The sequence below is a fragment of the Balaenoptera acutorostrata genome, chromosome 3 (genome assembly GCF_949987535.1).
Source record: "Balaenoptera acutorostrata chromosome 3, mBalAcu1.1, whole genome shotgun sequence".
Classification (NCBI taxonomy): domain Eukaryota; kingdom Metazoa; phylum Chordata; class Mammalia; order Artiodactyla; family Balaenopteridae; genus Balaenoptera; species Balaenoptera acutorostrata.
Window position 1 is genome coordinate 68,792,846 of NC_080066.1, and position 23,598 is coordinate 68,816,443.

The 23,598-nt window shown below is 45.2% G+C and overlaps 1 protein-coding gene across 2 annotated transcripts in view; it reads left to right on the top strand.

Annotated features, from left to right (window-relative positions):
• Positions 1-23,598, top strand: part of ITGA11 (integrin subunit alpha 11) — a 128,541-nt gene that overhangs the window by 27,927 nt on the left and 77,016 nt on the right. For both annotated transcript variants that reach the window (XM_057543338.1, XM_057543337.1), the window contains exon 2: positions 3,442-3,553. In XM_057543338.1, the coding sequence (XP_057399321.1) occupies positions 3,442-3,553 (112 nt within the window). The remainder of the gene's footprint in view (positions 1-3,441; positions 3,554-23,598) is intronic.

Genomic DNA, 23,598 nt, shown 5'->3' on the forward strand with positions numbered 1-23,598 from the left:
GGGGAGACAGGACTAGTCCTAGACAAAGCCCCCGGGGGGAGGGAAGGAGCACAGGGCTGCGGGCCTCCTCTCCCATCTGCTGCCCCCAGCCAAACCCAAAGACAGAGGAGGTGGGACCTGAGGGCAAGAGGGAAGACCCGTTTCTCTGAAAAGAATTTTCCCTGCCTCCAGTGGGTCCTTCTCTGAAAAGCTGCTCTCCCAGGGGTAGCACATCACCCCAGTGCCCTAAGCTACCAGATCATGGGCTTGCTCTAACTTCCTCCTAGCTGAGTGATTTGGGGCAAATTACTTAACCTCCCAGAGGTATGATAATATCTATTTCACAGGGTTGGTGTGAGATTTAACTAAGTAATATAAAATTACTGGTGAGATACCTAGAATAGTGCCTGGAATATATCAGTGCTCAGTAAATATTTTTTCCCCTGTTACTCGTTGAGGGGAGAGAGCGTCCCAGCCAAATGTGGGTCCTGGTCTCTAACCATTCAATCAAGCAGTATCTATTGACTGCTGACTCTGAGCTAGATCTTTATTCAAGGCACTAAGGATACAGCAGTGAGCAGCGTCTCTCGGCGCTTAGAAAACATAAGAATATTATAGAGTATCAGCCATGTGACAATAAACAGATAAATATGTAACATGTTAGTGATAAGTGCTATGAGGACAAATGAAGAAGAATAAGGGGGATAAGAGTGACAGGGTGTCCTGGTAAGGGACAAGATGGCATTGAAACAGAGACCCGAATGACTTGAGGGAGTGAGCCCTGCGGGTAACCCAGGGAGGAGCTTTCCAGGCAGAGGGAACAGCCAGGGCAAAGATGCTAAGTGGGGACGGGTCTGACACATTCTAAGAACGGCAAGCGGGACAGAGTGGCTACAGCAGAGGGATGGAGGGGGAGGACAGGAAATGAGGGGCAGAGGGAACCGGGTGGGATCATGCAGGGCCTTGCAGGTAAGGATTTTCGCTTTGACTGTGGGTTGGTGGGAAAACGATGGAGCATATGGAGCTGAGGAGTGATTGGATCTGACAGGTCTTGGAAGGATCCTTCTGGCCATGTTTGCCCAAGAAGCACTGATGGTAGAGAAGGCCCTGAAGACACAATTTATGGCCTTAGCTTCACTTGGCCCTCACCCCCTTGTCGGCCTGGGAGTGGCGGGTGGGTCTGGATTTCTTGACTGCCCAGCATGCCTTCCTCTTGTCAAGGTCACCTCCCTTTGCTGGGCTCAGATGCAGGAAAGGGAGGACCAAGGACCACCAGGGAACATCTCCAGGGGGCACCAGGGAGCCAGATAAAGTGTTGCCCCCCCAGTCAGGGAATGTGCGTGGCCTGTGCATGTGTGTGCATGGATGTGTGTCTGTGTGTGGGCATGTGTGCATGCACATGTGTGCCTCTCTGTGTGTACATCCATGCGTGTGCATGTGTGTGTGTCCATTCCTAGGACAGAGTTGGAGAATTCCTCATCTGCAACTCCACTTCTTCTTTGACCTCTCTCTGTCCACCTCCCAGCTGTGCACAGGTGACACTAGTGTCTCTCTCTGCTCTGTGACATGCCCTCATTGGCCAAGGACCTGTGCCCCTTCATCCCCCTGTGCTCACCCGACCAGGCCCCTCTTCCCCAAGGCTGCCTGCTTCTAACCAGGCTGATAAGTCCATTCGTGGGCTGGGCTTTGTAAATAAGAGTATGTAAATAGCATACTCTTCTTCCCCCACCCCCACTTAGGGCTATGACACTAAGTTCATGTGGCAGATTAGCAATCATGAAGACAGGGTTGGCAGCTACGTAGCCACTTGCTGTCACTGTCTGCTCCTGTATCCCCAGCAGGTACTGCTCACTGATCACACTAGTCTTGCCCACTGAGCCCAGACTTGACCTCAGAATCCTTCTTAACTCAGTGCTCCAGGCAACACTAATAATCAGTTGACATGGATGAGTGAGAACACATGTCTAACATCCCTAATCTAAGGTGTTCCAGTGTTACCTCAGGGGACTCTAATTCTGGGACTCTAATGATGGAATTTTTGGCCACTGTATCCATTCGCTGAGCAGAAAAGAAAGTGTAGAAGAAACCTCTTGGTCCTGTACAGTAGGCCTTATTCAAGTACATGCTCCAGGGCATCACTCTTGAACACTCAGACTCAGGGGGTCCGTGCCAAGGGAAGGACAGAGGGACGCTCAAGGGTACTAGCCTCAGATTGAGAGTCCCTATCCAGCAGGCTTTGGGACCTTGGGCAGGTCAGTTCACCTCTCTGACCCTCGGCTTTCCCTTTGCTGCCCACATCACAGGGTTGTCGTGGAGATCAGATGATAGCAGGTATGTGAGTGTTCTGTGAAATTTATAAAGTGCCCTACACATGAAAGGAACGACAATGATATTCTGTCTACTCTGTTTTGTTCTGCTGATTGGTTTTCACTTATCTGAGACTTTTGGCTCATGGTAGGATCCCACCCCTTAAATCCCATGGGTCCCAAGTTTGATGGTCCTGTAGGTTCTGATACGTAACGAGGCCAGACATGCCTGAAAATGCCTCGTGGAGGGAAGGAGTCGCAGAGCAGGTACCTGAGGTCCTGGCTCTGATGCTGCCGCTGACTCACTGTGTACCCCTGGACAGCCTCAGCCTCTCTGGGTCTGAACCCCCCTCTGCCAAATGTGGATGTTGCTTGCCCATTCCCCCAAAGTCCTGTGAGGGTAAATGATGGCAAATGTGAGGGGACCCAGAACCCTAAGCAGCATACAAGTGTGAATTGCTATTTCTTGTGATTCAGCACAAGAATGCCAAAGGGGTAAAGCTCTTTGCCTCAAGGCTCTCCACTAGGTGGAATCGGTTAATTGACCGATTAGGGGCCAAGGTGAAAGGGTTACGGGAATTTCTCTCTGCTTTGCCTCAGCTGCTCCAGCTGAGCAGTATGCCAGGCGGAGCTTTGCGTATGGATTCAGAAGGAGGTGGTCAGCCAGCAGCGCTGGAGCCGTGGCCACTAGGACCCCAGGCTTGCTGGGGCTGTCGGGGGGAGGCGAGAGAGGTGGGAAATCAGCTCTGTGACTCTTTAACAGGCAGAGGTGAGAGAATGGAGAAGGAGAGGGAGGAGTGGGGAGCGAAGGAGGAGAGAGGAGGGAAAAGAGAAAAAAAAAACGGAAGAGGAGACCAGCAGAAGCTAGAAGGAGTGATGGAGGGGGACGGGGACTGTCTCTTCCTTGTGAGACCAGGAATTCTCTCGGGAAGGGACTGGGTCTTCCCCTTCAGCCCCGCCTGGTCTCTCTAAGAGTAGGTTTTATGCCTATGCCTCCCCTATCAGATTGGCTCCCGCAGGGCAGTGGCTGGGCCATTGCCATCAGACTGTTGGCTCCCCAAACAGGAACTGGGCTCCCCAGGGACAGGGAAACAGACTCCATCCACAGCCAAGACCCTGGACCTCCACCTGCCTGACTCCTCTCCTCCCCACCCAGGGTTCACGGACACCTTCAACATGGACATCAAGAAGCCCCGAGTCATCCCCGGCTCCAGAGCCGCCTTCTTTGGCTACACGGTGCAGCAGCATGACATCAGCGGCAAGAAGTGGTGAGTGAGAGCTGCCGCCTCCACCGTAGCCCTGCACCGCCCCACACCCAGCCCCTGCATCGGCTGGCTGGCCGCACTGGCCCTCACGTGTAGACGCCCCCCTTGCCGGGGACTTGACTTCTTGTCGTGGCAGGTCAGGGGCTGCCTAGGATCTGCCCCTGTCCATGAAATCATGAGCATCCCATGTCACAGGCCTTGATCTTCTCATCTGAGAAATGGGAATGAACACCCCTCCTTCTCCGGGTTATGGGACAGCACAAGTAGCAGGCACCTAGAACCAATAATTACCCCCTCCCATCCCCTCTCAGGGCCTCAGGGTCTCATCAGTGTGGGCAGTGCCTCTGGTCCTGGCGGCTGGGAGAGCTGTTGGGGAGCGGGATGTTTCTGAGGGGATAGATGTGAGTGTGCTCAAAGCTAAAATACAGGAACAGTGGGGCAAAGGGAAGTGAGAGCAAGGCTGAGTGGTGGGGAGAGGGCCAGAGAGATCCCAAGGACCCCTCTGGGACAGGGGCAGTCAAGAGGCGGGAAGGGTCTGCGTCTGATTTTTAATATAACCTTGTTGGATTATATTTTACATATTATATAATTTACCCATTTCAAGTGCCGATTCGGTGATTTTTTTTAAAGTAAATTTACCAAGTTGTGCAGTTCATCAGTTGTAGAACATTTTCATCGCCCCAATAAGATCCCTCACGCACGTGTACTGTTCATTGCCATTCTCCTCCTGCTGATTGGTTTTCAGCTGTCAGAAGGCAAGGCTTTCCTTCCTTCCTGAGATGGAAAGGACTAGGCCTCTGCTTTGCCCTCTTAGAAGCCCTTGCCGAGTCAAGGGACCACGTGAACACTGACGATAAATGTCCTACCTGCCCTCTTCCCAATCTGGCCTCTGCCTACCCTCCCACCCTCTTCTCCTTCTGCTTCCCCCACCTCCTTTCCTGTGCTCAACACTCTACCACATTGCATTATTTCCATTTTTCCAGTTCTCCAGAGCTTCTTTGCACATGCTGTTCCCTCCTCCCGTGATGTCCTCTCCTACCTTCCTTCCCCACTCACCCTACCCTACCACTTAGATCTGACACATTCTCTCATACATTTTTTTGTGAAGGAGTATCTTATTATCTTTCTACTGAGGTATAACTTAGATACAATAAAGCATAGACACCTTAAGTGTCCAAATCAGTGAACTTTTACACATGTATATGCCCATTGTGATCACCCTCCAGAACATGATATAGAAGATTTCCTGCTCCCTGGAAAGCTCCCTGTGCCTCCCACCCAGTCAGTTCCTCTCCAGGTAACCACTATTCTGACTCCTATCACCATAGATTGATTTTGCCTGTTTTTGAACTTCATATAGATGATATCACACATTAAGTACTCATTTGTACCTGACCTGTTTTACTCAACATTATGTCTTTAAGTTTAACATACTGTTGAATGTTTCATACTTGATGTTTCTTCACTGATGTGTAATATTCTACAGTAGCAATGCACCACGTTTTATTTATTTATTCTACTATCGATGGATCTTTGGATTGTTTCCATTTTTGGCTATTTCAAGTAGAGATACTATTAACATTCTTATACATGTCTTCTGATGAACATATGCACTCATTTTTATCCGGTATATACTCAGGAATAGAATCACTGAGTTAAGGGGAAGGTATATGTTTGTAGGACCTGCCAAGCGTTTTTTCCCCAAATGGCTTACCAATTTAAACCCTTCTAGTAACATGAGAGTTCTAGTTGCTTCCCATCCTCACTAACACTTGGTATTATCAGTTGTTAATTTTAGCCATTCTGATGGTGTGTAGTGGTATCTAATTGTGGGTTTAATTGGCATTTTTCTAATGACTAATGATGTTGAGTAACCTTTGGTAAATTTATTGGCCATTTTGATATCCTATTTTGTGAAGTGTCCAATTGAGTCTCTTGCCCATTTTTTAAATGGTGTTGTGTGTCTTTTTCTTATTGATTTATAGGACTTTAAAAAATATATTCTATATACAAATCCTTTGTCAGAGAAAAACATTGCAAAGAACTTCTCCCAGTCTATATCTTGCCTTTTCATTCTTTTAATGGTATCTTTTTATGAACAGAGTTCTTAACTTTAGTGAAGTCTAATTTATCTGTCTTTTTTATGGCTAGTGTTTCTTGTGTGTCCCATTTAAGAAATGTTTGCCTCTCCCAAGATCATGAAGATATTTTCCTCTGTTTTCTTCCAGAAGCTGATGATTTTGCTTTCTCATTTAAGTCAGTGATTCATCTCAAATTAATTTTTGTATGAGATGTGAGATAAAGATCTAAGTTTTTTTTTAATATGGATATCCAATTGATCTGGCACCATTTGTTGAAAGACTATTTCCCCATTAAATTGTAGTGTCATCTTTGTTGAAAATCAGGTGACCCTATATATATGGGTCTATTTCTAGCCTCTATTCTACTCCATAGAATAGAAAGCTGCCTTGGTTACTGTAGCTTCAAAGCAAGTCTTGAAGTTAGTGTGAGTTCTCCATATTTGTTCTTCTTTGACAAGATTGTTTTAGCTATACTAGGTCCTCTATATTTCCTTATGAATTTTAGAATAGGCTTGTCAATTTCCCCTAATCAAACTTGCTGAGATTTTGATTGGGATTGCATTAAATTTATAGATCAACTTGGGGAGAAATGAAATCGTGATAATACTGAGTCTTCCAAACCATGAACATGTATATCCCTCCATTTATTTAGTTTTGAAAAAATTTTCTCTCAATAGTGCTTTGAAATTTTCAGTGTAAAACTCCTGCATACCTTTTATTATATTAATTCCTAGGTATTCAATATTTTATGCTAATTAAAAATAGAATATTCTTTTTATTTTTTATTTATTTATTTGGTTGTGCCAGGTCTTAGTTGAAACAGGCAGGTTCCTTAGTTGCGGCTCGTAGGGCTCCTTAGTTGCAGGTCGCCGGCTCCTTAGTTGCGGCACATGGGCTCGTTAGTTGTGGCATGCAAACTCTTGGTTGCAGCATGCATGTGGGATCTAGTTCCCTGACCAGGGATCGAACCCGGGCCCCCTGCATTGGGAGCATGGAGTCTTAACCACTGCACCACCAGGGAAGTCCCTAAAATAGAATATTCTTATCTCATTTTCCAATCTTTTGCTAGTATAGAAAAATACAATTGACTTTTGTATATTTACATTATATCCAGGAACTTTACTAAATTCATTTATTATTTCTAATAGTTTGCTTGTAGATCCTTTTGAATTTTCTATGTATACAAGCAGATCATCTGAAGTAATTACTTTATTTCTTCTTTTCCAATCTTCATAGATTTTATTTCTGTTTCTCTGGCCTAATTGCAATAGCCAGGACCTTCAGTACAAGATTGAATAGAAGTTGTGATCCCAAACATGATTTTCTTACTTCCCTTATTAGAGGGAAGACTTTCAATATTTCAGAATTAAATAAGATGTTAACTGTAGTTTATTGATTTGTTTGTTGTAGATACCTTCATATTAAGAAAGTTTTCTTCTATTCCTACTTTTCTGAGGTTTATTTGTGTGTGTTTGTCTCTGTGTGTGTGTATGTAATAGGTGGTGAATTTTATCAGATGCTTTTTCTGCAAAGATTGAGATATTATATGGTTCTCCTTTATTCTGTTAATATTAATTATATTCATTGATTTTTTTGAATATTAAGCCCAATTTGTATTCCTGGGATAAACTTGGTCACCACATATTCATATATATATATATATGTGTGTGTATATATATGTGTATATATATATATATATATATACACATATATATGTGTGTGTATATATATGTATATATACATAAATTGATTCTATTTATTAATATATTCTCAGGAACTTTATTTCGGTGTACATGAGGTATATTGTGCAGCTAAATGCATCCAATGTATTCTTTTTTTTTTTTTTTTTTAATAATTCTGTTTGGGGATTTGGGTGTTTTTTTTTTTTTTAATCTTTTATTTATTATTTATTTTTGGCTGTGTGGGGTCTTCGTTTCTGTGCGAGGGCTTTCTCTAGTTGTGGCAAGCGGGGGCCACTCTTCATCGCGGTGCGCGGGCCTCTCACTGTCGCGGCCTCTCTTGTTGCGGAGCACAGGCTCCAGACGCGCAGGCTCAGTAGTTGTGGCTCACGGGCCTAGTTGCTCCGCGGCATGTGGGATCCTCCCAGACCAGGGCTCGAACCCGTGTCCCCTGCATTAGCAGGCAGATTCTCAACCACTGCGCCACCAGGGAAGCCCCAATGTATTCTTCATTACAAATATTTTGTTTTGCAATTCCTGAATTTCCACTTGATTCTTTTTATAGACTCTAATTCTATTAAAGTAATCTATCTTTCTCCCATTTGCCCATCTTTGGCTCTGTTTTTTAAAACATATTAATCACAGTTATTTTGAAGTCCTTCTTGGCTAACTCCAATATCTGGATCATCTCTGGGTCTGCTTCTAGTGACTATTTTACCTTATGGTTATCAGTCACTTTTTCCTGATTCTTTGCCTGTTTAATATATATTTTTTTATTCTATGCTGAACATTGTGAATTGTACACAGTAGAGGCTATAGATTGTGTTACCTTCCTTTAAGTACATTTTGTTCTGATGGGCAATTAAAATACTGGTGAAACCACCTAGAACTTACCACAGCTTGGTTTGGGCCTTGGTTAGGGCAGGTATCTGGTTTTGCCCTTACTTCTAGGGTGCAGCCTTTACTCCTAGGGCATAGATTTCCTGAGGTCTCAACTGAAAGCCCACAGCAGTCATTAAAATGTCTCTATTCTAACTGGGCATGAACCCCAACATCTCCTAAGCACTGGGCAGCCTCTAAAATCTCTGCTCCCCGTGGCTCTTCTCTGATAGATTTTCCAGAATCTCACACTACGCATGCACAGCTTAGGGGTCAGCCAAGACCCTAAGGGGAAATGTTAGCAGAGTTTTGGGGGTCCTTTCTCTGTGGTGCTCTCCTTTCTGCCTGCTTCCACCAAATCCTAGTTATTTTTGCAGCCTCAGCCCCAATCACTGTTTCCTCTACCCAGCAAGACTGCTGCTATCTGACTGGACTCTATTTCCCTGTGCTGCAATAGGAAAGTGCCCTCAGAGAGAAAGCTGGGTAAATGTGGGTTTAGTGCCTGTACTTACCTTTGCTCAAGTATTGAGCTGTCTAGTGCTGTCTAATGCCTGAAAATAGTTGTTTCATGTATTTTATCTAGCTTTCATAGTTGTTTATGGCTGGAATTAAAAGTCCTCTTTCTTTTTTTAAAAAAAAAATTATTTATTTATTTGTTTATTTATTTGGCTGTGCCAGGTCTTAGTTGTGGCACGCAGGACCTTCATTACGGCATGTGGGATCTTCAGTTGTGGCACATGGGATCTAAGTCCCTGACTAGGGGTTGAACCTGGGCCCTCTGCATTGGGAGCACAGAGTCTTAGCCACTGGACCACCAGGGAAGTCCCAAAGTCCTCTTTCATGTTCTTTAATCAACTTAAATATCATTTCCTCTGAGAAACCTTCTCTGACCATCCCTTCCCATCACTAGATTAGTTGTACCCATAGAATTCTGGATGTTCCTTTTCATAACATTTATCAAAATGGATAGTAATTGCCTATTTCCTTGTCTTTCTTCCTGAAATCAGGGGTATGCTCCCGGGAAATTAGTAGATGCTCAAAAGAACATACTTTGAGAGACTGAATTAATGGTTTGAGTCTCTCTCAACCAGCCCAGACATCAGATGCACAACATCCGTATTCTATACATGGTATGAATGGTCAAAGATTAAATGGAACTGACTTTTCCAAGGCTGAATTTGTTTTGACCAATGTTTATTAAGCTTCTGTTAATAAATTTTACTAGACTCTGAAAAATTTTGGTATGGTTTCACTCTCAAATAACTCACAGACCAGTTGAGGAGTCAACACTAATATCCTTGAAATAATTAAAAAATAATGCAAGACAGAATACAACCTGGCGTTAATTATGTTCGTCTTTGTAAGACCACTTTTGCCATGAAGGCTTTCTGGATCCTTTTCCTAGCCTAAAATGGCTTTACCCTTCCTAAGTCCTCTCTCTGATGGCCCATATCATTTCCTACCTTGTGTTGGAGTCACTTATGCCCATGGCTCACCTCCTTTATCAGACACTAGCCTCATATCCCTGTGCATGAGAGCAGCCAGCAAGTTGTCTCACTCACAGCAGAAACTCAGCCAGAGTTTGAAAGGAGAAATTTCTGTGGCTGAGGTCTCTGGGAGAGCTTCATAGAAGAGGTGCATTTGAATGGGGTCTTGGAGGTTGGGCTTAGATGAGCAGAATGGTACAATAGAATTGGCTCGTGGTCACTCTTGCTGATCTGAGTGCAGCCGGAAGCATCATGGGAGCCGCTGGACCAGAGCGTGTTTTCTGGCTGAGAGAAACAGAGAGGCCTTGGAGACCCAGGGAGCTACACCTCCTGCAGAATAGACAGGAGCACACAGGACCTTTCAGGAATCCCTGTCCTCACTTGCATGGACCCCACTGCATACCCTACTTGGTTGCTTCCCATCTCCGCTTTCTCCCCAGGCCCCCATTTTTTCTCATCCCGTAGGCAGCATTCCAAGAGTTTTATCCAGACCTAAGACCCCCATGGATGTGGATCAGGGGAAAAGACAGGTCGATGTCAATGTCATTTGGGGGACACCACCTGGCAGTTATGCACAGGGATGACCCCAGTGGTACATGTTGTTTGAAGTCCATGCCAGGAGGCACCTCAAAGGAAGGACAAGAGCAAGGGTTTGAAGTCCAAAGACTGCCACTTGGAGGAAGACCTTGGAAGAAGCTCTCTTATCCTCTCCACACCTCTTTTTGCTCATGCACAAAATGGATATGAAATTACCTATCTCAGGGTGCTAGGCAAGATCAACAAATACCTAAAATTTGAATGTTATAATCAGTAAAGCAGGAAATGGAAGATTGGGTTGCTTGCACCCAGCAAGCAGCCAAATCTGAAATCAGGCCCCCGGTGACTTGGTCAAGAGGCTCACTTTGACCCAGGGTCTGCTGTCTCCTGGGTGTGGACCCAGCTTCCAGCCCTTAAGGTAGAGCTGGCACGTCTTGGTCTGCATCTCCTGGGCGTGCAGTGGGGCCAGGGAATCTGTGTTTTAAAGAATTCCCCAGGACTCTAGCAGGGAGACTGGGGCTTCCTGAGGATCACCATTTTCACTGAGGATCGGGAGATGCCAGTGGGAAACAACATCACCCCCCGGCCCCCAGCCCAAAAATCCAGGTCCCAATATTGCCCCAGAGAAGGACCCACCAGTTGTCTCCGACCACAGGCACCAATGAGGTCTGGCCCCCATTTATCAGGCTGTGAGCCTCCTTGAACATCAAGGGCACCAGACCCTGATGTAAATGGGTTGGAGGACAAGGGGACAGACCTAGTGGGGCTGCCACTTTATTCTCTTAACCCTTCACCTCCTGCCCACCACATTCCCAACTCAGAACTCAAACTTGGCAAAACTGACTGTGCTTCAGACATCTTGAACGGTTTTGCACATGCCTTGGTTTCAGCAACAATAACAACACTCACAGACACACAAAAAATGAAAAGAGAAGACAAATTCTTCTTGGGATGAGTATTCTCTGCCCCTGCTTTTTAAGCCCTTGTGTATTTTCAGAGAAATTTAATCCACATGACTCTAATGTATGTACATTGAAATCATTAAGTCAGTTGGTTTTCAAGACCGTTTGATGTCCCAGAAACTCTGGTGTAGGGTTTGCACAGGGCCTCACCAAGGCTTTGGTCCACTGGAGCAGGAAGCCTCCTGGTGCTGAGAAAAAACAGAGCTAGGCCCCACAAATTTCCAATTTGTCACTGAAGCTTTCACCCCAGAGAAAGAAGCCTCAGCTCTCAGGGAGGCGGCGCATTTCACCCTCTCCCCTCAAGGGTGCTGGGAAGCAGGAACCTGGTAGCCTCAGTGGGTTCCACAAGGGGAACCCTTTGGAACTCAGTGGGCTTTAAGAACAATAGGGCATGTGAATTCCCTGGGCCACAGGTTCGGGGATGTGAGCAACTTGTAAGAGAAATAGGCTTGTACCCATTTTACAGATGAGGCAACTGAGACTCCAAGAGAGATAACATAATAAGTGTCTGAGCTACGTCTGGAACCCAGGTCTTGTTAGGCCCAAGACAGCACAGGGCAGAAGCAGCGCCAGCCCAGAGACTGACTGGGAAGCTACAGTCAGACCGCAGTGGTGCCCCTCCTGACCAGCTACACTGCTGGCCCCATAAGAGTCGAGGCTGTGATGTCCCAAGACCCAGCACTAGCAGATTCACATAAAAAAGCTGAGTCCATTCAGAAAGAGAGGGTGTATATTCACAGAACCCCAAGCCCGGATGATAAATACCAAGAGAGGACACACAGGAAGGGTCGCAGGAGTTCACGTGAGGGAGGGAATTACTAATTCAGCAGGACCAGGTGGGGGAGGGAATCGGGAGAGGGTCGTGGAGGAGGGGGCTTCCACATGGGTAGGATTTCTATGTGTAGAATAGACAAGGATGAGAAGAGTATAACAGATGGAAGGAACAGCATGGGTAAGAGTACAGGGCTGGAAAAGAAGAGGTCATGTTTAGAGAAAGGACACTGTCCCATGTGTCTGGAAGAGAAGGTATGGAAAGCAGAGCAGTAGACCAGACCAGAGGCTGGGAGAGGGAGGGCAGCACCACAGAGTTTCTTAAATACCAGAGTGCAGGGATTATATCTGGGAGGCAGTGGGGAGCCATTGGAGGTTTTAGAGCAGGAGGGTGGTTCACTAGAGTTCTAATTTTTAGGGTGATCACTTACGCTACCATATGGGAGGAGATCCTGGAGGTGAGGAGGCTGGTGGGAAGGCTAGAGAAGTCTAGGTGGGTGGAGGACCTAAGGGGTGGGGCTTGGAGGAAGGGGCCTGCTTTATGAGTGTCAATAGTTCATTCATTCATTCTTGAGAACCTGTGCTAGGTCCTGGGAATTCAACGGTGAACAAAACTTCAAAGTCCCTGTCCTGATGGGACTTTTCTTCTGGTGGGGCAAGACACATTATGAAGTTGCCCATCATCTGTCAGATGGTGACGTGTGCAATGGAGAAGCGTTAGGCAGGATAAGGGGGCTTGGGAGCAGCGGGTGGGAGGGAGGGCTGCTCCCTTATACAGGCCATCAGGCAGGGCCTCAGCGCTAGGGTGACAGCAGTCAGAGACCTAAAGAAAACGGAGAATCTGAGACAATCATGGATATCTGAGAAAAGAGTATTCCAGGCGGAGGGAATGGCAAGGGCAAAGGTCCTGAGGTGGGAAGATGCTTGGGATGTTCCAGGAACAGTGTGTGTGGCTGGAGCAGAGTGAGCCGGGCAAGAATGGAGGGGGGCGAGGTCAGAGATGAACCAGGATGAAGGATGACTGAGGACTTGTTTTGCTGACTGGGAAGACAGTGAAAAAGCAAAATCCAGGAACAGGAGACAGACTTTGGGGGAACGGGTGGGCTAATCTTTGGTCCCATTGGTTTGAAGTATCCAAGGGTCAAAGGAGTGCAGCTGGACAGCTGGCAGCAGGGGACAGGGGCCTTCAGGTTGCCTGTTCCCAGACAGGGAGGTTGGGCTGCAGTGCTATGAGGGCTTATCTGTGTGTGCCTCTCCCAGAAGCCGCCGAAGGGGCCTAGCTTGGGAGCTTGCAACTCTGGGCAAATGCTTTACAGGACCAGCCCTTGAGATGTACGAAAGACTCATGATGTACACTCATGCACACAGAATAAGTCTAGAGTTCCTGCCGAGACTCATTGCAATGTACGCGAAACACCTGCAGTACCATTCTAGAGCGCTGCTCCTCAAGCCTCGGTGTGCATCAGAATCCCCTGGGGGGCTTGTTAAATCCGATCACTGGGCCCCGCCTCCAGAGTACTGATTCCATAGGTCTAGGGTGGGACCTGCGAATTTGCTTCTAACAAGTTCCCAGGTGGCGCTGGTGCTGCTGGGGCCCACACTCTGAGAACCACAGCCCTAGAGATTTCTATGCCTGGTTTCTTAAGCTGGTGACCCAGAGACAACTGGGAATGGGCTGGAGGTGGGGTTGGGAGGACAGAGAAGAGGCTGTTTCTGAGAAGAGCTGCTCACACCTCATTCTCGTCATCCACCTGCAGCCGCTCCGTCTTTCGTAGCCCTTCCTCTGCTTTCTCCGAATTCTCAATTTTCTTTTTTCTTCTCTTGGCCCATTCCCTTCTCCTGATTTCTGCATTTCCTTCGCCGCTCCTTACTTCCTCAACTTTTCTTCCCCTCTGCCCCTTCAGCTCCCTCCCCTTCCCCATCCCTTCTTCCCTCCTCACTTCTTCCACTCCCCTCTTGGCTCCTGCACCAGAACCTGTGATGGAAATGGGCAAGATAGGGGTTTAGAGGGTGACCAAAGCCAAGGGAGGCCACCGTGTCCCTGTACCCCGCTGCCCGCCCTGCTTCTGCACGTAGCCACCAATGTTATTAGTTTCATGGGCCTGACTGCACCCCTGACTGCGGGAAGGGGAAGGAGCCCAGCCCAGGCTTCCTGGCACCTGTCCACCTGACCTGAGGCACCATCCGCAGGGCACTACCTGGCGGCAACCCTGGCTGGGGCCGAGAGAGTTTGCACACAGAGAGGGACAGGGCAGTGAGAGGGTGGGTCCTGGAAGCCAAGAGAAAATGGAGAAAGGCGATCTGGCGGAGGGGAGACTGAGAAGGAAGTTAGATGCACTGGCTCTTGCAGAACGACACCACGGCCTTGGTCTCCCCGATTCTGGGGTGTCATGATGGGAAACAGAGGCTTCTCTTGGGCAAAAGGGAGCCTCTTAAACATAACTGTCATCTCCCTCTGCAATGGAAGGACAGACTTGGTGGCCTGGCTCATCCAAAGTCACGAGGGGTCCTAGACAGCCTCCTGCCGCTTTGAAGGATCCTTTTGGATTCTTCTGCAATAATTGAACTCAGAGTTTGTGAGGTCAGATGTTGAAGGGCCTGTGTGATTGAGTACCCTGCGGACAGACCTTGAGGCAGTAGGGAGGGAGATCCAGAGACCTGCCGGGCTCGGGCTCGGAAGCAAACCGTCCCCCCAGGGCAGCTCCTGCCGGCACCCCGCACCACCTCCACCTCCACCCCTACCTCCTCCCAGAGACCTGGTGCCACACAGGATGGACACCCTCAGCCCCTAAGGTGGATAAACTTGGAATGCACCTGTCCGACACAGGTTCACACCCCATCTGTCCCCGGAGACCTCGCTGAAGACATGGTATCTTCACACACAGGGCTATCTCCTTAGCCTGAAAACAGGGTCACCATTGCTGGGGTCTTCAGGGGACCCTGATTCTCAGAGGCAGAGATGGGTTGAGAAGGGGCAGGGTGGCTGGGAGCAGGCCCACGAGGTACAGGTGGACACACAGTGAACACGGGTGGGCTTGGCCTTCAGGACTGCTCCCCCTGCTGAGAGGGGTCTTAGACATTATTTAGCCCCAATTCCTTATTTTACAAGCAAAGAAAGCGAGACCCAGAGCTAGAAAGAGCCTACACCAAGGTCACCCTTGAAACCCAGGTCTCCCAAAACCCAGTCCAGCATTGCTTCTGCTTCCTGTAGTATTTCCACCTGCTACATGTGCGAAAACTGCCAAAGGGTTAGTCCACCCACCATCTTGGGTCCCTTGTCTCAAGATCACTAGGTGATATCTACTTAAACTAAATACTAGTAGAATTTGGGTAAGGCATTAATTCTTCTACCATACCTTCATCTACTGACCTTCCCAGATAACAAGTTTGCATTTTCACTAGGATCTTTCATGTCTAAAACCCACTGATGATGAAATTTAGGGTTGACTGGAAAGGAAATCCATGAGGAATAAATCCACAAAAATTGGCTGGCAAGCCTAGGCCCAGGGGGTGATGCCCTTGGGCCCTGTCACTTCCTCCTTACCAACCCCAAGGTTTCCCAGCCTCTCATCTGTGGCCCTTTTCTGCAGGGTTATAGCAATGTCACAAAATGGGCACAGATCTTCAGCAGATAAGTGAAGGCACACTAGGGTGGCCCTTACTGCAGGGAAAGCCTAGGCTTCAGAACCACACAAACCTGGGCTCAGCCACTTTCCAAGCCATGGGAACTTGAGCACATCACATCCACATACTGGGCCACAGTTTCCTTATCTGTAAAATGGGCACAATGATGCAAACCCCCAAGAGTACTTTGAGGAAGAAATAGGAGATGGTGTGTGAAGTGTCTACCATGGGCAGATGCTGGGTAAGTTAGTTCCCTTTGCGGGCCTGTTCCTCAAGAAAGGATATGGTGTCCAGGAGAGGTTTCCAGGAAAAGGACCCCTGGGGCCAGTTTTTTGGGCAGAATGACAAATCTTATCCAAGTCGTCCCCCTTCCTCGGTGACAGTTGTCAGGGCTGGGGCAGCCTCAGACTTTGTTGCTGTGGAAATCTCACTAAGGAACATCCTAAGCTCTTTTCCTGGCTTGGGCCCCCAGAGCGGGCTCCCAACACCACAGTGCATAAATGCCCTCTGCTATTTTCTCTTGGAACAAATAAAATCCGGCACCATGACTCATGCTGGTTAACAGATAAATCACTACAGAAGCAAAGCCCAGGATAGGATGAAACCACCCAACACACACGAGAGAGAGGAAGAAAGAGAGACAAACTGTAGTCGTTGGGGAACTGTTGGCCCAGGGCCCGGGGCCAAGCCACCCAGCAGACCCTGGCAGGCAGGCAGCACATGCACAAGAAAAGAGTGAGCCACAGAGGGCTGGACAGTTATCCAGACAGTCACCCTCACAGGCAGGAGCTGGGGGCTCCTTCAAGCCCTCAAAAACACAAAGCAGCGTTGAGAGCAGCCAGGGAAAGCCTGTTGGCCCCAGAGCGAGCCAGAATTCTCAGGGCAGTGTGAGTATTTAAGATGCAGCCTGCAAATGACCCCCCATCTCCAGGAGATTTGTTTTCTCTTCTCTGCTAGCTCTCTCTCATGCTCTGTCCTTTTTTCTTTTTCTTTTTTTAAATACCAAACCAACACAGGAAAGTCCTAGACTTGAGGAGTATGTCACCGAGGGCCCAGGTAACCTCTGACACACTCGCGACCTGGTCAACCAGAGTCAGAGCCAAGGCCAGTCCTCAGGGCCATAGAATGACCATAGTGCTGATCCAGGCGGGGCAGGGAGCCAACTTCTATGTGCTTTGGGGGTAAGAGGCACAATCTCGGTAGTGGAAACATTGAAAGGAAAGTCTCCTGGTTTCTAACCTCTAAGAAAGAAAATAAATCTAATTTGGGCAGTTCGGGGAAGCCAGAGGGATTTGCCAGCTCAGCATCTCCTCCACCCGCCATGCCCGCCATCCCCCCCATCAGCAGCCTGTGACTCTTCCACCCCCCTCCCTCCTCCGCCGCCAACACTGTTCCTTCTGTGACCCCAATGTCCTTCCTAAGACCAGAACAGGAGAGGGAAGGGGAGCTCCTCACATGAGGTGGAAAATAAACTCATGCTGAAATTCACTCCATCTTGAGAATGGCTTTATAATTTCACAGGCTTGAATTTTTACGACTGGTGTTCAGTTTTTAATCGCTCCTTGGCACTTAATCTGCAGTCATCATAGCTGACACTAGGGGGAGCAAGGCTGCCTGGTAACAGCTCTTCTCTCCAGTCATCTAAGCTTCCCATGGACACCACTAAGGACCACACCTGCTTCCATTCAGTTAGGCTACAAAATGTGAAAAACTAAATTCCTTATTGAAAACCACAAAGAGGAATGAACATGTTTTAAAGTTACATACAATTAGAAAATCAAATCAGCGTGCTATACGTGCTTTTTCCTCACTACTGTTAACTGTGATCCATCACTAACCTAACCCTTGTTTTCTCCAGGCTTGGATAGAATACCTTCTTCTAACTTTCCCTGACTATTTTGTGAAGAATCAAGGGCCCCTCGGGATTTCAAACTCTTGCAGCTGTTATTTTCTTCTCTTTCAGGAACTTCTCTTCCACACAGCAGTAAGACTCAGATACACAGCCAATGGCAAAGGCTTCTTATTGATTTGAGACCATCTTGACAAGGTTTCTGTCATTTTCTGTTGAGTTCCTAAATCCTCCCCACTTTCTTTCTTGAATCACTTCTTCCTGATTTAGCTGTGATGAGTCACCCTGAGCCAATAATGCAGAGAGACAGAGAGAGAGAGAGTAGTAGAAAAAGCCAGTTAAGAGAAATGGAAAATGAAATGGGGAAGAGGGAAGAGCAGAGAAGACGGGATGGGGAGTAAAGAGCTCAGAAAGTAAGGAGAGAAAGGGGGCTGTGAGCCCCAAGGGTAGGGCTTGCTTTTACTCGTCTCTGCATCTTTGGTGCTAGGTACAGGCCCACAGGAGGAGAAGGAGAGAATGGTTCTAGGAGTCTGCATTCTAAATCTCAAGGAAGCCGAAAGCTGGACATTGTTGTTATAAAGAGTCTGGGGATGGTGGCCGCACATGGGAGAGGTGGAGATTTCCTGTCTTTTTCTTTCCCCTGCAAACCTTAGAAGGGCCCAGCTGAAATGAAGTCAGGCAGAGGGCAGGAGGGTGGTGGACAGTGGCTTGGCCCACCTGGGATGGCTCTACCTGTGACAGCAGCTCCCCTCTGTGCTCTCCCCGCTGCCTCTCCCCAACCTCTGAGCCAAGGTTTGTTTGTTTGTTTAACATCTTTATTGCAGTATAATTGCTCTACAATGGTGTGTTAGTTTCTGCTTTATAACAAAGTGAATCAGCTATACATATACATACATCCCCATATCTCCTCCCTCTTGGGTCTCCCTCCCTCCCTCCCTATCCCACCCCTCTAGGTGGTCACAAAGCACTGAGCTGATCTCCCTGTACTATGCGGCTGCTTCCCACTAGCTATCTATTTTACATTTGGTAGTGTATATATGTCCATGCCACTCTCTCACTTCATCCCAACTTACCCTTCCCGCTCCCCATGTCCTCAAGTCCATTCTCTATGTCTGCATCTTTATTCCTGTCCTGCCCCTAGGTTTTTCAGAACCTTTTTTTTTTTTTAGATTCTATATATATGTGTTAGCATACGGTATTCGTTTTTCTCTTTCTGACTTACTTCACTCTGTATGACAGTCTCTAGGTCCATCCAGCTCACTACAAATAACTCAATTTCATTTCTTTTTATGGCTGAGTAATATTCCATTGTATATATGTGCCACATCTTTATCCATTCATCTGTCGATGGACACTTAGGTTGCTTCCATGTCCTGGCTATTGTAAATAGAGCTGCAATGAACATTGTGGTACATGACTCTTTCTGAATTATGGCTTTCTCAGGGTATATGCCCAGTAGTCGGATTGCTGGGACATATGGTAGTTCTATTTTTAGTTTTTTAAGGAACCTCCATACTGTTCTCCATAGTGGCTGTATCGATTTACATTCCCACCAACAGTGCAAGAGGGTTCCCTTTTCTCCACACCCTCTCCAGCATTTATTGTTTGTAGATTTTTTAATGATGGCCATTCTGACCGGTGTGAGGTGATACCTCATTGTAGTTTTGATTTGCATTTCTCTAATGATAAGTGATGTTGAGCATCCTTTCATGTGTGTGTTGGCAATCTGTATACTTCTTTGGAGAAATGACTATTTAGGTCTTCTGCCCATTTTTGGATTGGGTTGTTTGGTTTTTGATATTGAGCTGCATGAGCTGCTTGTAAATTTTGGAGATTAATCCTTTGTCAGTTGTTTCATCTGCAAATATTTTCTCCCATTCTGAGGGTTGTCTTTTCGTCTTGCTTATGTTTTCCTTTGCTGTGCAAAAGCTTTGAAGTTTCATTAGGTCCCATTTGTTTATTTTTGTTTTTATTTCCATTACTCTAGGAGGTGGGTCAAAAAGGATCTTGCTGTGATTTATGTCATAGAGTGTTCTGCCTACGTTTTCCTCTAAGAGTTTCATAGTGTCTGGCCTTACATTTAGGTCTTTAATCCATTTTGAGTTTATTTTTGTGTATGGTGTTAGGGAGTGTTCTAAGTTCATTCTTTTACATGTAGCTGTCCAGTTTTCCCAGCACCAATTATTTGAGGCTGTCTTTTCTCCATTGTATATTCTTGCCTCCTTTATCAAAAATAATGTGACCATAGGGTGTGGGTTTATCTCTGGGCCTTCTATCCTGTTCCATGGATCTATATTTCTGTTTTTGTGCCAGTACCATAGTGTCTTGATTACTGTAGCTTTGTAGTATAGTCTGAAGTCCAGGAGCCTGATTCCTCCAGCTCCATTTTTCTTTCTCAAGATTGCTTTGGCTGTTTGGGGTCTTTTGTGCTTCCATACAAATTGTGAAATGTTTTGTTTTAGTTCTGTGAAAAATGCCATTGGTAGTTTGATAGGGGTTGCATTGAATCGGTAGATTGCTTTGGGTAGTATAGTCATTTTCACAATGTTGAGTCTTCCAATCCAAGAACATGGTATATCTCTCCATCTGTTTGTATCATCTTTAATTTCTTTCATCAGTGTCTTATAGTTTTCTGCATACAGGTCTTTTGTCTCCTTAGGTAGGTTTATTCCTAGGTATTTGATTCTTTTTGTTGCAGTGGTATATGGGAGTGTTTCCTTAATTTCTCTTTCAGATTTTTCATCATTAGTGTATAGGAATGCAAGAGATTTCTGTGCATTAATTTTGTATCCTGCTACTTTACCAAATTCATTGCTTAGCTCTAATAGTTTTCTGGTAGCATCTTTAGGATTCTCTATATACTATCATGTCATCTGCAAACAGTGACAGCTTTACTTCTTCTTTTCCAATTTGGATTCCTTTTATTTCTTTTTCTTCTCTGATTGCTGTGGCTAAAACTTCCAATACTATGTTGAATAATAGTGGTGAGAGTGGACAACCTTGTCTTGTTCCTGATCTTAGTGGAAATGGTTTCAGTTTTTCACCATTGAGGACAATGTTGGCTGTGGGTTTGTCATATATGGCCTTTATTATGTTGAGGTAAGTTCCCTCTATGCCTACTTTCTGGAGAGTTTTTATCATAAATGGGTGTTGAATTTTGTCAAAAGCTTTTCTGCATCTATTGAGATGATCATATGGTTTTTCTCCTTCAATTTGTTAATATGGATTATCACATTGATTGATTTGCGTATATTGAAGAATCCTTGAATTAGTGTGCTAAATCCCGCTTGATCATGGTATATGATCCTTTTAATGTGCTGTTGGAGTCTGTTTGCTAGTATTTTGTTGGGGATTTTTTCATCTACGTTCATCAGTGATATTGGCCTGTAGTTTTCTTTCTTTGTGACATCTTTGTCTGGTTTTGGTATCAGGGTGATGGTGGCCTCGTAGAATGAGTTTGGGAGTGTTCCTCCCTCTGCTATATTTTGGAAGAGTTTGAGAAGGATAGGTGTTAGCTCTTCTGTAAATGTTTGATAGAATTCGCTGGGAAGCCATCTGGTCCTGGGCTTTTGTTTGTTGGAAGATTTTTAATCACAGTCTCAATTTCAGTGCTTGTGATTGGTCTGTTTATATTTTCTATTTCTTCCTGGTTCAGTCTTGGAAGGTTATGCTTTTCTAAGAATTTGTCCATTTCTTCCACATTGTCCATTTTATTGGCATAGAGTTGCTTGTAGTAATCTCTCATGATCCTTTGTATTTATGCAGGATCAGTTGTTACTTCTCCTTTTTCATTTCTAATTCTATTGATTTGAGTCTTTTCCCTTTTCTTCTTGATGAGTCTGGCTAATGGTTTATCAATTTTGTTTATCTTCTCAAAGAACCAGCTTTTAGTTTTATTGAAATTTGCTATTGTTTCCTTCATTTCTTTTTCATTTATTTCTGATCTAATCTTTATGATTTCTTTCCTTCTGCTAACTTTGGGGGGTTTTTTTGTTCTTCTTTCTCTAATTGCTTTAGGTATAAGGTTAGGTTGTTTATTTGAGATGTTTCTTGTTTCTTGAGGTAGGATTGTATTGCTATAAAATTCCCTCTTAGGACTGCTTTTGCTGCATCCCATAGGTTTTGGGTCATCATGTTTTCATTGTCATTTGTTTCTGGGTATTTTTTGATTTCCTCTTTGATTTCTTTAGTGATCTCTTGGTTATTTAGTAGTGTATTGTTTAGCCTCCATGTATTTGTATTTTTTACAGATTTTTTTTCCTGTAATTGATATTTAGTCTCATAGCGTTGTGGTCGGAAAAGATACTTGATATGATTTCAATGTTTTTAAATTTACCAAGGCTTGATTTGTGACCCAAGATATGATCTATCCTGGAGAATGTTCCATGAGCACTTGAGAAGAAAGTGTATTCTGTTGTTTTTTGAATGGAATGCCTTGTAAATATCAATTAAGTCCATCTTGTTTAATGTATCATTTAAAGCTTGTGTTTCCTTATTTATTTTCATTTTGGATGATCTGTCCATTGGTGACAGGGGGGTGTTAAAGGCCCCTTCTATGAAATCTATCGATTTCCCCTTTTATGGCTATTAGCATTTGCCTTATGTATTGAGGCATTCCTATGTTGTGTACATAAATATTTACAATTGTTATATCCTCTTCTTGGATTGATCCCTTGATCATTATGTAGTGTCCTTCTTTGTCTCTTGTAATAGTCTTTATTTTAAAGTCTATTTTGTCTGATATGAGAATTGCTACTCCAGCTTTCTTTTGATTTCCATTTGCATGGAATATCTTTTTCCATCCCCTCACTTTCCGTCTGTATGTGTCCTTAGGTCTGAGGTGGGTCTCTTGTAGACAGCATATATATGGGTCTTGTTTTTGTATCCATTCAGCCAGTCTATGTCTTTTGGTTGGAGCATTTAATCCATTTACATTTAAGGTAATTATCGATACGTATGTTCCTATTACCATTTTCTTAACTGTTTTGGGTTTGTTATTGTAGGTCTTTTCCTTCTCTTGTGTTTCCTGCCTAGAGAAGTTCCTTTAGCATTTGTTGTAAAGCTGGTTTGGATGTGCTGAATTCTTTTAGCTTTTCCTTGTCTATAAAGGTTTTAATTTCTCCGCAAATCTGTATGAGATGCTTGCTGGGTAGAGTAATCTCGGTTATAGGTTTTACCCTTTCATCACTTTAAAAATGTCCTGCCATATATGTCCTCAACTCTCCCTTCTGGCTTGCAGAGTTTCTGCTGAAAGATCAGCTGTTAACCTTATGGGAATTCCTTTGTATGTTATTTGTTGTTTTTCCCTTGCTGCTTTAAATATTTTTTCTTGGTATTTAATTTTTGATAGTTTGATTAATATGTGTCTTGGCATGTTTCTCCTTGGATTTATTCTGTATGGGACTCTCTGTGCTTCCTGGACTTGATTGACTATTTCCTTTCCCATATTAGGGAAGTTTTCAACTATAATCGCCTCAAATATTTTCTCAGTCCCTTTCTTTTTCTCTTCTTCATCTGGGACCCCTATAATTCTAATGTTGGTGTGTTTAATGTTGTCCCAGAGGTCTCTGAGAGTGTCCTCAATTCTTTTCATTCTTTTTTCTTTATTCTGCTCTCAGGTTGTTAATTCCACTATTTTATCTTCCAGGTCACTTATCTGTTCTTCTGCCTCAGTTATTCTGCTATTGATCCCTTCTAGAGAATTTTTAATTTCATTTATTGTGTTGTTCATCATTGTTTGCTCTTTAGTTCTTCTTGTTAAACGTTTCTTGTATTTTCTCCATTTTATTTCCAAGATTTTGGATCATCTTTACTATCATTACTCTGAATTCTTTTTCAGGTAGACTGCCTATTTCCTCTTCATTTGTTTGGTCTGATGGGTTTTACCTTGCTCCTTCATCTGCTGTGTGTTTCTCTGTCTTCTCATTTTGCTTAACTTACTGTGTTTGGGTCTCCTTTTCGCAGGCTGCAGGTTTGCAGTTCCTGTTGTTTTTGGTGTCTGCCCCCAGTGGCTAAGGTTCATTTAGTGGGTTTTGTAGGCTTCCTGGTGGAGGGGACTGGTGCCTGTGTTCTGGTGGATGAGGCTGGATCTTGTCTTTCTGGTGGGCTGGACCGCGTCTGGTAGTATATTTTGGGGTGTCTGTGACCTTATTATGATTTTAGGCAACCTCTCTGCTAAT